Source organism: Puma concolor, chromosome C2, assembly GCF_028749965.1.
Source record: "Puma concolor isolate L17-30 chromosome C2, mPumCon1.1.hap2, whole genome shotgun sequence".
Taxonomy (NCBI): domain Eukaryota; kingdom Metazoa; phylum Chordata; class Mammalia; order Carnivora; family Felidae; genus Puma; species Puma concolor.
In genome coordinates, this window is record NC_141675.1 from 89,250,266 (window position 1) to 89,267,223 (window position 16,958).

General features: G+C 50.8%; 1 protein-coding gene across 2 annotated transcripts in view; it reads left to right on the top strand.

The window, feature by feature from the left end:
- The first annotated feature begins 587 nt into the window (after positions 1 to 587).
- The window catches only part of HEG1 (heart development protein with EGF like domains 1), a 91,122-nt gene continuing 74,751 nt past the window's right edge, over positions 588 to 16,958 (top strand). The window contains exon 1 of one of the 2 annotated variants that reach the window (XM_086675178.1): positions 588 to 1,101. In XM_086675178.1, the coding sequence (XP_086531304.1) occupies positions 777 to 1,101 (325 nt within the window). In that variant the 5' untranslated portion in view covers positions 588 to 776. The remainder of the gene's footprint in view (positions 1,102 to 16,958) is intronic. The other variant, XM_086675179.1, reaches the window with a different exon arrangement.

The following is a 16,958-nucleotide window of genomic DNA, read 5'->3' on the forward strand; positions in this document are numbered from 1 at the left end:
GGAGTCCGGGCTTGAGAAGGCGCTGGGGGATAGGATGACTCTCGGGTTGGCCACAGGGCGAGGCGTTAGGCTTGGCAACAGCGAACCCAGCACCAGCCCAGAGGAGTAGTGGTGGTGGTGGGAACGGGGGTGGGGGTGGGGAGGGCAGTTCAAACGAGCAAGGGGCAGTGACCGCGCGCTGTGAGGAGCAGGGGGAACAGGTTCCACTTCTCTCACATATCAAAGCACTTTGTACAATCCAGTTAGTGCAAATCACATCATCCAGTACCTGCTTTTTACCCATTTACTGTGCATTTAAGGAGTTGGGAAATTCGGAGGGCTCGGTTTTTCTGATTTTTTCTCCCAGTGGCAAAGTAGCAGTGATGGGGGTGGGGAGGGCGTGTGTGAGTGTGACCGAAGTTGGCCGGCAGCGTGGCCCTCACCCCGCGGTCCCCGGCCGGCCCCCGCCCCCTTCCTGCCCTCTCCCCGCCCCCGGGCCCGGCCGTGCTCGGCCGGTGATGTCAACCCGAGGAGGAGCCGCCCGCCCGCCCGCGGCCCGCCCGGGCTAATTAGCATGTAGCGGCGCCGGGGCCGCCTCCGCCTCCGCCGCGCCCGCCCGGCCCCGGCCGCCCTCCCGCGGCTCCCCACAACTTTTGAGGCGGGGACTGCGCTCGCAGCCTCACTTCGCTCACTTCCCCGGCCCCGCGCGGCGCCCGCCGCCCGCTTCCCTCGCACCCGCGGCCGCCCCGCGCCCGCCCCGCGCGCCGGGCATGTGAGCGCGGGCGGGCGCCGCCACCATGGCCTCGCCGCCGCTCCCGCTCCCGCTGCTGCTGCTGCTGCTGCTGCCGCTGCTGCTGCTGCTGCCGCCGCCGGCCGCCCCCGGGACGTGGGGGCAGCCGCCCTCCCCGGCCCGCCGCGCGCCGAGCCGAGCGCCCCTCGCAGGAGCGGGGCTGGCGCGGCCGCCCGAGCCCGAGCCCGGCCCCGAGCGCGAGCCGACACCGCCCACGCCGCCCCGGGAGCGCCGCGGGCCCGCGCCCCCCGGCCCCAGCCGCACGGCCCTCGGGCCGGCCGCCGCCACACGCCGGGGACGCTCGCGCCGGGCCCCCCAAGGCGGGAGCGCGGGTGAGTGAGAGCCGCGGCCGGGCGCCGGGAAGCCCCGGGCGGGGGGCGTGGGCGCGCTTCGGGGCCGCATCCCCCGCCCTAGGCCCCTCCGCGCGCTCGGTCCCGGCCGCCCCCATCCCCCGCCCCGCTTACCTGGGCCGCTGGGGACCCCGGGGGTGGGCCGCGAGGGAGGGTGGCGAGCGGGGAGAGTGCTGTCCTGGACTCCATCGCTGGTGGCGGGACTGGGGGGTGTGACCGTCCTGTTCTCCCCCCACCCATGGAAGAAAACTTGTCTTCCGTGGCGTACCCTGGACCTCTTCCCCGACACCTCCCTTTAACAAGAAGAAAAGAACCTCCGCCCCACCAACCTTCCAAAGACGCTTCTCCCACCTCGGAGGTGGTAACATCTTCCCGTCAATTCCCCAATCCCAGTCTTTTCCTATAGATAGAGAAATGGCCTCTCCAGATACAGAGCGTAACTTTCGAAGATAAATAACTGATATTTAAGGGTTCTAGCTTGGAGAATATTGTAAAGGACAAAGGATGTAGTTGGAAACACAACACTACTGGTTCTCTCTAAAAGCAGAGGAGGGACGGGGGCGGGGGGGGGGGGGGACAGTGTGGAGGTGGGGAGTTACAAGGGCAAACCCTTGCGAGGCAAACGGTGACACAGGACTGCCCCTGAGCCTCCCCTTACTTTCCCAATGGGCTGCTGCTCCATACATAGCCCCTGCCTATCCTGCTCAGAAAGGGACCTGCCCCCTCTGCTCTGGACTTTTATCCAGTTCCTTCTTTAGATCTGGAAGAAATGCCAACGACCTAGGAATTCTAACTGTGACACCATTGTGACCTTGAGAATGTCACCTCTTTTGATCTCAGTTTCTCCATCTGTGAAATGGAAGTAATGATCCCTGTTTCTCCTAGCCTTCTAGTGATGGTGTGACAAAATGAAAGTAAAAATAAATGAAAGTGCTTTGACTAGTCAGCAATGTGGTGGTGTTAGCCACTGCCTTCCTGTGAGTGACACCAGGCACATGCTCTCTCTCAGGGTTACCTGGAAAAGCAAGGTTGCTTGCAACACTAGGCATTGATTTGAAGTTCACGTGAAGGTTGAGAAGATTTCATCTAACTAATTAGCACTTTAAGTTTCTCATATCACACACACTATCTCGCGTAGGAATTAGCTTGCTTCATTGAACCTAGAGATGCTTCCTCTAAATAAGAAAAATGTTTTTTAAAAAAATACACCTCCCAGGAAAAAGTCAACTCCCATCATTGCAGAATGCCTTGTCCTTGTGAATATCTAAGGCACTGGCACAAGACTGAGAAACTGAGTAACAGTAAGGGAAGAGAGGGGAGAGAGAAGCTATAAAAGACCTATCAGAGACCTACCCACTGTGTAACTTCAGATAACTTACAGCATATATTGTTCTAAGTTCCACGAGAAAGAATCAAGAACATAAAAGAGAACATTCCCTGACTTTCTCACACTAGAAAAGTAACTAAGGAACACCGCATAGTATTTTGTAAATTTTCTAAATGGAGAGCGGGTGTAGGGGATTGAGGCCATTTCAGAGGAGACACCCAGGAGCTGAAGGCAGGTTTCTCTGGCTGGGGGTCAGGCATTCTTAGCTGTGGGGCCCCAGCCTTGTTAGGGGTAGGTGGAAGGGATGCTAACTTGCAGGGACATGACTGGATAAGGCTGGCACTTGAGTCTCGTTCCTTCTCATGGCTGGGACCCCTCACACATCACAGAGAACTGGGTGTTACACAGGGAGAGGAACAGTGGAGGGAATTAGCCTAGGGGACTCAGCAGGTAAGAATTGGGGCTGATCTCCTTTGCTAGTTGGGACATCCTCCCCTCCTGCCCTAAGTGAGCCACACTTCTTCATAGATATGGCAGGTAACACTGCTAGTCCTGGCTTTGCAACCTTCCCGTTGGATGCATTTTGGGAGCAGAGAGCAATGGAGGCTTCTGGTGCATGAGGCTCCCGAAGAATGCATGTGGAAGTCCCAAGAGCAGGTACCAGGAGCCAGGGTAGTCCAAAATTTCTCTTACCTGAGCAGGTCCCTCCTGGCACCCCCACAAAGCCCACCCAAGATGCACCTGCTCTTCAGCTGATCTAAGGCTGGGCCTCAGGTGGGATGTTAGAACGGTGAGAGTAAGAAAGGAAATTGATTGCCTGTTAAAAACCGCTAGACACTAGTAACACGGCTGAGGATGCGAGCATGTCCTGTGCTTGTTTTCTGGTGGTGGCTCAAACAATGTCACTTAGAGGGAAAAGGAAACAACGAACAAGAAATCCAGCAATAAGTGATTTCAGTGAGTCTGAGTTTCCTAATAACCTCTCAGGATTTTCTTTGGACCCTTTTTGATTGGCCACCATGTATCACAAAGTACAATCAGTCACTTCCCAAGGCAGCAAAGTCTCAACACTGAGAGAACCTCCAGAGGCCCTCTGGTCTGCACTGAGTCCCATGTGGGTATCTGCCCTCTCAGCACCCCTGACAGATGGCCATCCAGGCTCTGCAGTAACATTTTTGTGTTTGGGGAGGTGCTCGCTCCTGCTGGTAATAAGCCCCAAGTCTTACAAATGATGTGCTTCCTTTGATTGTCAGGGAAATTGCTGCAGCCCCTTCTGCTGTGGGGATACAGGTGGTCGGTGCCTGGCATTCATGGCTTGGGCTTCTGGATACACAGGCATCAATGGCAGGGGCCAGAGATGTCCTTTTTTCCCTTGGGGGCCATTTCTAGCCCTTTTCCTCTTGGCAGAGTCCGGGGGTCTCATTGCTGAGTAACCTTGCTTGTGTTCCGTCTGTGGGTTGTTTGCCAGCACTAGGCCGCACGTCCTCCATTTGCATACCCACCTATCATCCTGCTGGCTGTTCAGATCCATCGCTGGTGTTTGAGCTGGTGGAGATGGAGACGATGCCAAGTCCTAGAGATTTTCTTTTTCTTGGTGTGTGTATTAACAGCTTAGGGCTTCTGAGCCACAGTTCTGAGCGCTTAAGTTTATATGCCTTGATTTTTGTGCTCCATAGGCCATGCTTTAATTGTGAGACCTGCAGATGAAAGGGGAAGCGAAAGGCTTAAGTCCTAATGAAAATCAATGCAGATGGGAAGAACTTTCCCACCCAAAGGGGAAATGACGCTGAGTAGCTGAGCAGCTGGCCCAAGGAATAATAATCTTAGAAAAATGCAGCTCCCTGGAGTAAAGGAAGCGCTGTGAACCCAGCCCCTCCTGGACTGCTCCATCGCTGTCCCCTGAAGTGCTGTAACTTTTCAGGCCAACTAGCTTTAGCTGCTGGGAGAACCACTACACAGTGCAGCGAAGACAAAGGCCGGGCAGGAGGCAGCCCCGTAGGGAAGGGAGTGTGTGTGGCTACCTCTCCCCTGGCTGAGGCTGGGAGTGGTGCTGGTAGGGATTTCTGAGGAGCCCGCTTGCTTTGATGGAGACTGCTCCAAATTAGAAGGAAGGGTGTGGGGAAAGGGATTCTCTGTGGCGTGCGTGTGTTTAAAAGCCACATCCTTTTAACCTGGCAAGAACCCTTTTATTGCTTCCCTCGATGGGCCTGCAAATGCTGAACTGGTATTTTCTGCCCAAGACCTGACTGGTGTGGATAGAGGCAGAACAAAAGATATTTGGTGCCCAGCTGGGCAGTGACTGCATACCTAGTCCTGGGAGGCTGGGGAAGGAGTCTGTGCCCTCCCGGTGGTCCCGGTGTCTCCCAGCAGCCCTGCCCAGCTGGCTGGAAGCAGTGTTCTTGGAGTTGACTTGTTGCTCTCTCAGAGACTCTCACAAAGCGAGCGAAGAACAGGTGGCGGTTGTGGTTTCGTTAGCCACTTATTACCTTCTTCCGTGGCTTCCCTTTGCCCGCCCTGCTTTTGTGTGAGTGGGAAATACCAGGGACGGAGATCAGTTTGGGTCTGTCTTTGGACTTGAAGCCTTTGAGCACCTATGTGGTCTGGTTGGCGCTTTCCCATTTAACCCTCAAAACAGTCCTGTGAGGGATAGCACTGCTCTTTTACAGCTGTGGGAACTGAATCCTGGTGAGCTTGGATCACACAGTAAATGGAGGTGCCAACATTCAGACTGATTTGACCAGATTCACCTGTTGTTTCCATGGTATCGTGCAGCCCCCGTTTTCTCAGCGGCCCGATGGTTCTGGATCTCTAAGACCAGTGCAGTGTTCTGCTTCTTCTCTTCTCCGTCCCTTGCTCTTGCCCCTTGTTTTCGTTTTCGTTTTTGTTTTTGTTTTTTTGAGATCAGGGATGAGAGGCAGGATGTGGATATGACAGCAGTGATGGGAACAACCTGCTGAGTGGAGATCCAAACAAAAATTTTCTTTTGGAAATTGCTCAACACAAGAGCATAAGTCTGTATATATGTATAAAAATGGCATTTTATATAGACATTGTGAATTACACTTCATCTATATGCCAATCCATATGTTACTGATACCAGAGGTAGCTCTGTTAATTATCGCCCAAACTGAAATGAGTTGATGACATTCTTAATGGACTCTGCTGGGAACGTGGCCGGTGTTATGGGGCAGTTGGTATGAACACCCCCTCAACAGGAGGAGAGGTTGGATGGTAGGTACCCCATTCTGATGCTCTAGACTTGTTTTCTTTCTAACGTCTGTGCATGCCCTCTTCCACCCGTTCCCTGTTCATCTGGTACAGGCAGAACAAAGATGTTTCTATCCTGGCTTCTCCCTCTTCCTTTGTGGGAGTGTGGCAGATGTGTCAGTCTGTGTCAGTTTAGCTAATCTGTAGACCCGAAAACACGGCCAAGAGCCCTTTCTACACATGAGGGGCTCTGCAGCTCTCCACCTGTGGAGAGCTGCAGAGCAAGTCGGTGGTGCCCCTCAACCCCGTCACCAGGGAGACTGTGGTGTGTTAGTGAACCAGAAGTGAAGAAATGTCACAAGCAGATCATGCCGACCCAAGGAATGGTGTGCAGAGGTGAAGAGGCTGCTGGGCGCCGGTAGTCCAGGCAGGAGGAAGGTGTGGGCTGGGATATGGATAGCACAGAGGGGGTAGGGTTTTGGCATCAGCAAAACCCCAAATACTGAAAAGCTTAAGACTTTTCAAATGGAGGTGATCAGTAGCCGGGAAGTCCGGGGAAGAGGACTTGGGAGACCTGCTAGGGTCCAGAGTCACTGGAGCGAAGACCAGACCGGAAAGGAGGATTCGTACCGATGGTGGAGGGCTCGAGAGACCTGCCTGAGGCATTTGTGTTTGTCACATCTGCACTGAGGAGCCCTGAGAGCCCTTGAGGAAGGAGCAGTATTGCGTGCTTGGTCGGTGTTCCTTTGTGCTTGACGCTGGGACTCGGGGATGAACCACGTGTGGGTCTCTGCCCTTCCTACAGTCCAGGACTTAGTTCAGAAGTCTGGGAATGCTGGCAGGCGTTGTATCGGTATGTTGGGAGGAAAACACTGAAAGCAAGGCATGGGCTAGAATGGGAGCGGTGGAAATTGAGAGGGAGCGTTGCAAGGGCCATTTAAAAGAGGAAGGTGGGAGGGCCTGGGGACTGCCTGGCTGTGGGGATGACGAGGACAATGGCAAAGAGCTGGCTGGCCCTGCAAGAGGCTGCCTCCGCTGGAGGTGCTTTCACTGTAAAGCCTGCAGCCTGTCCCAGCGGAAGTATTGTGCAGTCACGGACGTGGAACTGAACTAGGGGGAAGCCAGGGTCAGAGTCAGCCTGGAAGGGCGAACCTCAACAGCAGCTGAAGCCAGTGGAGAAGAGGAGGCAGACTCAGACTCAGTGGGTCAAGAGCATCCAGTGTAGATGGTGAGCCAGGAAGCGGCCTGAAGGTGCAGCTGAGAGGGGGGCAGTCTGGAAGCTGGCCATGCATGGGCAGAGTAAGTTACAGATAGGTTGACATGAACCTGCCTGAACTTGCTTTCTCATCCAGGTATATCCAGGTTAAAGGGGAGAGGGAGCCAGGAAGAATGAGGCCTGAGGAAAGACCACTGGATTGATTCTGAGAAGTTCAGGGGAGACTTTAAGAACAGGAAGAGTTTGTTTACCTTAAGGGAGACAGCAAACGCCCACCACCCCGGATGAAGTTTAACAGGGACAAGAACTCTGAATTCCCACCCCACTCTGCCGTCAGGAATTGGCAACAGGACCCACTTGTTACTTGAATGAGAAACTTAGAAGCACTCTATATCCAGCTCCTTCCCTCACCCTCTGCATCTTTGTTTTGGTGGGGAAGGGGGACTCTTGATTCTGTTTTTCGATAGATATATCAGGGATCTGCCCTCACCATCTCCACTGTTCTGTTTTGCTCTCCCTGCTTCCACGCACGCTCTCCCGCTGATCCGTGTTCACAGAGCCCAGAGCGATCTTCTTAAATGTAATTCAGGTCATCTTATTCTCAGGCTGAAAACCCTCCAAGGGCTTTGCATTGTACTTAGAATAAAATAAAGTAAAATAAAAATCCAGCCTCCCTGCTGGAATACCAGGACCTGACCCGCTGACTCTCTGGCCTCTTCTTTCTCTGACCCCCTTCTAACCACACCAGATAGTTGTGTACACATGCCAGACTCCTTCCTGTCCTGGAGACTAGGCACACGGTGCCCCATGCCTATAGCGGAACAGCTCTCCAGGCAGAGGGAGGGAACAACCAGTGCAAAGGCCCGAAGGCCAGAACAAGGTTGTGTTTTCGGGATTGGAAAGAAGGAAGGCCATGGTGGCCAGATCATGTGGGGCCCTGAGAACCACAGTAGAAAGGTCAGATTTTCTGCTAAGCGCCATGAGGGGTTTTAGCAGAGGAGTGATGTGGAGAGTAGACTAGGAAGGCAAGACAGGAAGTGAAGGTGGGAAGCCACGGCTAGTTTGTGCCTGACACACGGTAAGCATGCATAGTACTTGTTGAATAAATGATTCCTAAAATAGAAGCTAGGCCCAAACACAAAAGTTGGAGGTAGAAAGAACCATGCTTGTGGTAATATTTCTCTGACTGAGCAGCCCTCATGTTCTTGGATCATCAAACATGGGACGGGCAATACCTTCCTCACACTTTACCTCCCAAAGTGTTAGGACAGTGCACTGGACAGTCTTCCCCAGGTGAGGGAGGGGGCACAGGGACTGTCATCAGAGCAGAGTGGCCCGTGTCACTGCTGTGGTGCAGTGCAGGGTGCCTGGGCTGGGGTGCTGCTGTGGTAGGGGGATCTCTGGAGTTAGGGCTTTTGATGTATGTCTCTGATGTGTTTGTCTTTTGCTTGCCTCCCTGCCTCTCTTGTTGCATTCCTGCCTGGGAGTTGTCAGAGGACAAGGACGCATCTCCCTGACATTTGCTTCCTTTGGAAGCCTGCCTTGCTGTCAGTCAACAGTGAGGCCATGAGGTGACATTTCTGACTTAGGATCAGGATGAAGTACAAGCATTATGGTACTTCCAAGGTGCATGATCATCTTTGCCTTTTAAAAATCAGAACTTTTTTTTTTTTCTGATTATGTTCATTTTGTATATTTATCATATACAATTTGGAAGGTGTCGAAAAGTGAAAGCGCCAAATAAAATACCACCTATATGCCAACTACCAGAAATATATTAAAACATTAGCAGTTGTTATATTTCTCATTTACAAGGAATACAAAATTGTGTATGTACTTAAAAAAGTTTTTTTAATGTTTATTTTTTGAGAAAGAGACAGAATGTGAGCAGAGAGGAGCAGAGAGAGAGGGAGACACAGAATCCAAAGCAGGCTCCAGGCTCTGAGCTGTCAGCACAGACCCCAATGTGGGGCTCAAACTCATGAACTCTGAGATCATGACCTGAGCTGAAATCGGGGATTAACTCACTGAGTTACCCAGGTGCCCCTAAAACTATATATTTTTAAAATAGGATACACAGGGGTGCCTGGCTGGCTCAGTCGGTAGAGCATGCAACTCCTGATCTTGGGGTTGTGAGTTTGAGCCCCACATCGGGGCTGACTTTTAAAAAATAGGACACACACACACACACACACACACACACACATATAATACATGTGTATTTCCATATGGTATCCAGATGGATACTGTTCTAGTATATTGTAACTTTTTTAAAGCTACGTCTTTATTGAATATATAACTGTTTCCAGTTTTTCACTATCATAAATAATGTGATGAACGTCTTTGTGAATCAGCTTTTGTATTTGTCTCTGATTATTTGCTTAGTGTTAATTCCTGGATGTGGAAAATTTTAAGATCCCTGACAATACTACCAAATGGTACCAAATTATTTCAACAGCATTGTGTGATCTCACAATGCAGATCTCACCACACTCTGTGTATCACCAGGGATTTTGATTAAAACACGGTACCCTTCTCCTGTCTTTCTTTTTCACCCAGATGTCTTCAGATAGTGGTGTGTCTGTGTGTGTGTATGTTGGGTGTGGTCAATCACAGCATCTCTCTACTAACCCTATATCCGGAAGCTGCTGGGGCTCCACCTTATCCTCTGGTCTGAAGCAAGTTGAAGAGAGGATGTTTCAGTGGGTGACTGATTCTGCAGGGTATCTGACCGGCAGGAAGTGTGGTGGATGCTGCTGGTGGAGGTGGGTTCCTCCAGAGCAGGCAGCAAGCTCTCCACTGTGTTGTGTCAGCATGGCTACATCTGGGCAGGGAGGCATCCGAGCCAAGTGCTTTGGGCAAAGTGGCCAGGCAGAAGGGCAGCACGAGTATTTGAGAAGGAACTGTCATGCAAAATTTGGGATGGAGCAAGAGAACACCACAGGGACCTTGTAAATGAGAGCCATTGCATTGGCAATATTGATCCTTTAAATTTTGGCATACTGGGCAAAATTAGATTTCAGTTTGGGGTCTATAAGAACATCTTGAGAATTCTCTTTATGTTCAGAGAATCCTAGACTCTCCAGGTTTGAAGGGAACTTTAAAAAAATTCTTTTTTTTCAACGTTTATTTATTTTTGGGACAGAGAGAGACAGAGCATGAACGGGGGAGGGGCAGAGAGAGAGGGAGACACAGAATCGGAAACAGGCTCCAGGCTCCGAGCCATCAGCCCAGAGCCTGACGCGGGGCTCGAACTCCCGGACCGCGAGATCGTGACCTGGCTGAAGTCGGACGCTTAACCGACTGCGCCACCCAGGCGCCCCTGAAGGGAACTTTAAAAAGCTGTCTTTATTCATTAAATGGCAGGCTTGTTTCCAAAATAAGTAGGGAAAGGGGCTGTCACTCTTTTGCCTCATTTACCCTGGTTGATTTCCAGTCAGAGTCAGTAAATTTCACTTTGCTCTCAGAAACTTTTGGTCTCTTTGTTCAGGACATGATGCAAGATCCGAGGTCACCTTAGATTAGGAGATATGTGACAAATCCAGACACTTCCAATTGAGTGATATGACTGGCTGCATTTTCACAGACGTGGTTTTTCCTAGAAAGGTTCTGGAAACCAGTGAAACAATTAGACAACCATGATAGTGACAGAGCTCTAGTTGGGGCTGGAAATGGTGCTCTAGCAATGTGGAGTGGCCAGAGGTGGGGGCTGGTCCAGAAGGTTCAGGATCAAGTTTTGGCTCTGCCACTTAGACACGGGGTAACTTTGGGCATATTGCTTCCTTCTCTGGGCCTCCATTTCTTTATCTGTGAAATGACGGATTGGCCATCTGATGCCAAAAGCTTCATTCCTGAGGGTCCCAGCTTTATCCTGTGAATACCTCCTGACTTCCCTGATGTTGAGCTGAAGTGTGAGGAGACTCTACATCTGGCTTCTTAGCTCAGGGTCGGGAGCTGTGGCGCCTATGTGAGGGACGAGGAAGGGTACCTCACAGTGGGTCTTCATGTGCACCTGTGGGCCTGCTAGACCTCTAGCTCCTTGAGAGGAGGCACAGGTCATATTCATCTTTGGCCTTGGCCCAGGGAGCATCTATCCAACTTGTGGCTGCCACCCACTGCCCAGGTGGTATTACAGCAGCACCTGCACCACCATGTGACCTAGGGCTCCTGTCATAAGATCTCTTAAGGAGCTAGAAAGGCCATCTCTAAAGTCTACAGAGACTGTTAAAAATGGACACATTCCTTTTGCTTTATACCTTGGTTCTGGGATACTTGAGCTTTGCAGTATTATGCAGGCTTTCCTGTCACGTAGGAATGTTTGAGGAAAGCTAACAGGTCTGGTGGTATGGCAGGCAGGCTCTGTGCTCTCAGTTCCTGTGGTTGTGGGGGCCTCAGGGGAGGCTCTGATCTCACTGGAGACCCTGAATAACAGCAGCCTCCATGTCTCTTCTGGGAAGGAGCTGAGCTACTGGAAGTGAGGAGATGGATGTGATACCTTTGACAGACTTCTGCTCAATGTCTTTGATAAGTTGGGATAAGAAGTCCAGGGAGGAAGACAGGTGACAAGAAGAAGGTGGAGGCCAAGGTCAAGCTCTCTAGCTGACCCTGTGCCATGCTGGGCCATGTGCATTGAAGCAGTCATATTGGAGGAGGGAATAGTGAACATATAGGAGAGAGACGCCTGGTTGGAATCTGGTAGGATGTTGTTCTTTGTGCAAGGTCATGATTGGTGATTATCACGAATCAGGCTAGTATTGAAAACTACTCTATTTTCCTTCCCTGGGTGGTAGGGGGAGATGGAAACAGCTTCAACGTGGGGATGAATTTCACTCCTGAGCCTCTGGGGCCACCAGGACTTTCGTTGTGCCATGCAGTGAGACTTTTTCTGGGGTCATCTGTTGCTAGGATGTGTATAAGAGCCCTCTGGCTTTGCAGTCACAGACCTGGGGAGGTCCTGGCTTGGGTGTCAGACAGCCTCAGTTTAAACTCCCAACAGTACCACTTGCAAGCTGTGGGACCTTGGTAGTTTACTCAGTCTCTCTGTGCCTTCAGTTTCCCATCTGTCAGATGGGCTATTAATGGGCCCTACTCAGGAATGTAAGGGTCATATAGCCTCTGTAAAACAGACTGCTTGTTGCTGGGCAGGAGAGCTCTGTAAATACTGGCCACGATGATGCTCCTGAAACCATTGCCTGTTTATACTGACCTTTGGACTGATGACAACACCCTCTTCACCTCCAGGTTCAGTGGATGGGGGACAAGTTCTGAATGCAAAGGGGTCAGGTCTACCTTCCAAGGACATTTGCTACTTGGTCCCCCTCCCCTTCCCCGGGCCCCCCGAACCTCACTTCTTGGTATTCCTAGAACTTTCTCTCCATCCTTAGCTTCCAATGCAGGGGGGAAAGAGCACAATTTGAAGATTTTAAGTCAGAACAACTAAGTGCCACCTATCCAGCCCTCACCTGCAGTTATCTGCGGAGACCAGATTAATGCACGTGAAGCAGTAAGGATTCAGTAAAAATGGTATGTGAGGTGTGACTCCAAAGAAATAAACCTTTAAAATCAGTCATGCTAGGACTTCTGTTGTCAAAGGGTACTCTCCTTCAGGTCAGAATTTTTGGAGGTTATTGACACATACCTCAAAAAGCATTCGAAGGAGCTGGGAGCCCCCTTTAGAGCCAGTGCCTGGGCCACAAGCAACTCATTGGTGTTTCTTTGTACTTCTCCATCATCCTGGATCCAAAATGGGGTCACCTATCTCGATCCCCTGCATCAGTCACTAAATTGGGCTTGGAATTTTGTGTGTTTCCAGAATAATCCAAATCTATTATCAAGGGATGAAAATGTGTCCTTATTCAGTAAACTCAAAAATACTCCTCAGGCGCTGTTGAAGATTGTAGAGAATTTTAGGAAACAGTCTGAGGAGTAACAGTGTTGTTGGATTAAATAAGATCTTAATGGGGTTTCTTTGAAGAAGACCATATTCATTGGTAGGTGAATTCCTGTGGTTGGTTAGGAATTATTTATAGTATAGCTGTGCCTTATGGTAACGGAGTGCTGCTGTCTATAGCCACAGGCGGAGGTCGGGCAGAGAGATGCCAGTGGTGGCTCAAGAACTCTGACAGGGTCTTAACCCCTTTGCTTTCTAGCTGTGTGGCAGGGGGCAGCTGCCTAATGTCCCTGGGTCTTACTTTCCCTATGTTAGAAATGGGGCTAATGCTATCTATCCTGCTTCCTAGACAAGGCTTCCGAGGAGGAGCAAATATAATTATGACCACAAAGGCATGTTTAAATGTAGACACAGCGAGTAATTTGAGTCAGAATACAATGAACTTACTGTGCCCTGGGCCAGGCATCCCATCTCTGGGCCTGTTTGCATATCTGTAAAATGGCGAGGATACTCCCAGCTCCATCCACCTCACAGTGCTATCATAGGGGTGAGATGGAAACCCACCCTCGTGGACAGGCTTTGTGAACGCGCACGTGCTGTGTATTTGGGAATGCCTCCGGCATTATTATTACTCTAAGTGAGGTGGCCTTTGTGGAGCAGGTAGGTGCAGGGGGATGTGTAGAAAGTAGGAGAGGAAGGGCAGAGAGGGACAGCATTCTGGGATGTCTCACTGGCCTGTTGTCAGTCCTCCATCTCTGTCCTCTCAGCCGCCTCTGGTCTTGGTGGCTAGCTCTTTCTCATCCTCTGTCCCACCCAACCAGTAGGATGTTCTTCACAGGCCTGCCCTTGGCCTTCTACCTGCAGCTCGGTTCAGTGAGTGTTTACTGAGTCCTCCCAGGAGCCATGGTCTCTCCTAAGGGACATAGAAATATGATCGAATATGTTATAATTGTACAACAAGTTGAAACAGTAGTCAAGAGGGAGCGAGTTCTCTCTGGAAAAAGCTTCTTGGGAGTGGTGTTCCCTGAGCCAGTTGTGAGAAAGCAGTCAGATTTTGCCAAGGCCCAAGGGAAAGGGAGCAGGGCACTTAGGTAGGGAGGTCCACAAAACAGAGGCACAGAGGGAAGACATAGCATGGCTTCACCTGTTTTCTCTGAGGAGGTGATTCCCACAACTATCTTTCTTCTCTTCAGATACCCAGTCCGATTTCTTCAGCCACCTGCCAAACATTTGCACAGTTGTGCTTCACTTTCAACACAACAGATAATGGTTATAAATGCAGACATGTCATCTCCCCCCTCCTCCCCCCCCCCCCCCGAGAACCTGTCCTTCCTTTGCTTGTTTATGGTGCCGTTAATTTCTCAGTCACACATTCAGAACCTCAGCCGTCTTTGTCTCGCGGCTTTTTCTTAGGCACATGAGATCACCACCGACTCTTCCCTTTGCCACTTTCTTTCTTCTTCTGAATCCTGTCCATACTCTTAATTCCTTTCGGACAGTGGGCAGTGTGGGCTGCCGGGATGTAACGTCCCCATTCGGGTCCTGAAACTGCAGTTTGGATCCAGGGGTCCTGGGAGACACCCTGGAAGCCTGCCTGAGGAGCCCTGCCTGTGTCTTTCTGGCTCTCCCTCTCAGAGTATGTTGCCATGCCTCTGTAGCTCTGTCTTCATCTTGTGCTTGCCATTCTTATCCTTCATTCTTTTTCTATTTCTGTATTATTATTATTATTATTATTATTATTATTATTATTATTTTAGATATTTTATATTGAAGGCCTTTGGAGTCAGACAGACCTGGGCTTGGATCCCAGTGTATTATTTGTGGGATCCTTGAGCATCTGTTTGATCTCTCGACACCTCAGTTTCCTTATCAAAAAAAATGGGGACAATAATGGTGCCCACCTGCCAGGGTTGTGGTGAGGATTAACTGGGACAGTCCATGTGCAATGCCTGGCATGGTGCCTGCAGCGTGTATCTGGGCTGCTGTCATTATCCTCATCCTCGTCTTCGTCGTAATGAGCCTACTCTGGCATTCTCCTCCCTAGCTTTACTCTCTCCTCCTCTCTCTGTATGTTTCTCCCTTTCTTTCTACTCCCTCTATTTTATATCTTTTTCTTAACTGGCTATAGCATACAACTGACTTTAAAAATATTGGTTATATTTGAGGGGCGCCTGGGTGGCACAGTTAAGCGTGGTTTCGGCCCAGGTCATGACCTCACATGTGTGTGTGTGTTGGAACCCCACATCAGGCCTTGCTGACAGCCATCGGCAGAGTCTGCTTGGGATTCTCAATCTCTCTCTCTCTCTCTCTCTCCTTTTCTCTCTGTGTCTCCCCCACTCACACTTGTCTCTGTCTCTCTCAAAATAAATAAATAAACTTAAAAAATCTAAAATCTAAAAAATGTATATATTACATATATATATATATATATATATACACATATTGCTTGTATTTGAATCGAGTGTCAAGTTTCCCAACTTAGTTGTAAAGGCCTATTGATAAACCTTTCATTTATGTCTCTAAATAGGTTTTATGTATGCACCCCCACAGGCTCCCAGTGGCCCATGGTGAGAGCACCCCTTTCTGGGGCTGGCGGTGACAGCCGCGGCCTCCTCCCTTCCCTTCCCCCACCTGGCCCCGCGGGCCCTTTGTGCTGCAGCATCGTTCCACTGTGTACATTTTCTAACACTGTAAGCCTTCCAGACAAATGATGTTTCTATGATTTCCTTAGAGTCTTGGGCCCCTTCACACAGGTCTACGGAACAAATTATGGCAGAACTTAACAAAAGTCAGGTGGCCGCATTTCATGTCATTCGACCTCCCCGCCTCCCTCCCACCTCCCCTCTTCCTCCTTGGAACCAGGATGTTTTTCCTTGCCTTTTTATTGTTTCGTCAAGCTGGCAGGCCTCCTTTGGTGGGGCTCTGCCACCGGGCTTCCTCTCTGGGTGTGAGTGAATGTTAGGGTGACAATACAGGAGACAGGCCCGCTTCCCTGCCCACCCCCCAACTTCGTCTTCAGGCGCCACAGGGAGCTGCCCCTTAGGCCCCCTTCTCAAAACCACCTCTGCTGAGCCACCTCTCAGCCCCTCCACAGGCTGTTTATCTTTCAAAGAATGAGAGGGGCAAAGAAAACTGAGGCACCAGATAGATAAATGCCCACAGGGACAAGATAGCCTTCCCACCCCCCTCAAACAGCCTTTTTGTTTACCAATTTAATTGACTGGGAATCTTCTGACATGACCCTTGGGCTATTTTTCAAAGCCTCCTTTTTTTTTTTTTTTTAATCCTATGGAATTATTTTTAAAGCAAGGAACTTGAGGTCACATCAGAGTCCTTCACCTTCTTCTCCTGCCTGGGGTTAGGCTGCTTCCCTCCTTAGCACCCTCAGGCCACCTCAGAGGTGATTCTGTTTCTGGAAGCCTTCGGGACTCCGGACTTTGGGGAGGGGGCAAGGGGGAGGGTCCTGGCCAGCCCCACCCTGGGTCATGGGTCACGGCTCAGTCCCACAAGCCTGCCTTTCTCCCCAGAGGATACTCAGCTAGACAAAAGCAGACTCTCACAAGGAGGAGAGGATAATATGCCTTGTAAAGTTTATACTTTTCATTACTAGACACTGTTCCTGGGGGACCTGTTTTTAAAAATCAGATCATTGGAGGGGCTCCTGGGTGGCTCAGTCGGTTAAGGGTCCCACTTCGGCCCAGGTCGTGATTTCACAGTTCGTGGGTTCGAGCCCCGCATTGGGCTCTGTGCTGATGGCTCAGAGCCTGGAGCCTGCTTTGGATTCTGTGTCTCCCTCTCTCTCTGCCCCTACCCCGCTCATGCTCTTTCTCTCTCTCCTTCAAAAATAAAGGTTAAAAAAAATCAGATCACTGGGTCTCAGGTCCAAACACTTCTTAATGTGTATGGTTTTTCTTAGGGCTGCTCCTTTCAGGGCAAGAACAAGGAAGGAAATGAAACTCCCCGAGAGCCCTGGACAGTCCAGATCGAGGGCTGCCTTTTGTTCACACAAACTCATTTGGCTCCTAAACGTCCTCCACCCAGAATCATTACATCCGCAGTAGTGTTTCAAAACACAGCCCTGAGCAGCCGCACTGAGTAGGCGGCTGCCCTCTGGTGAGGTCGCAGCCACCTTCCCTCCATGTCCCCAAGGTTCCTGCCTACCCCCAGATATCCCACCTGCTGGCCATCCGGCAGGAAAT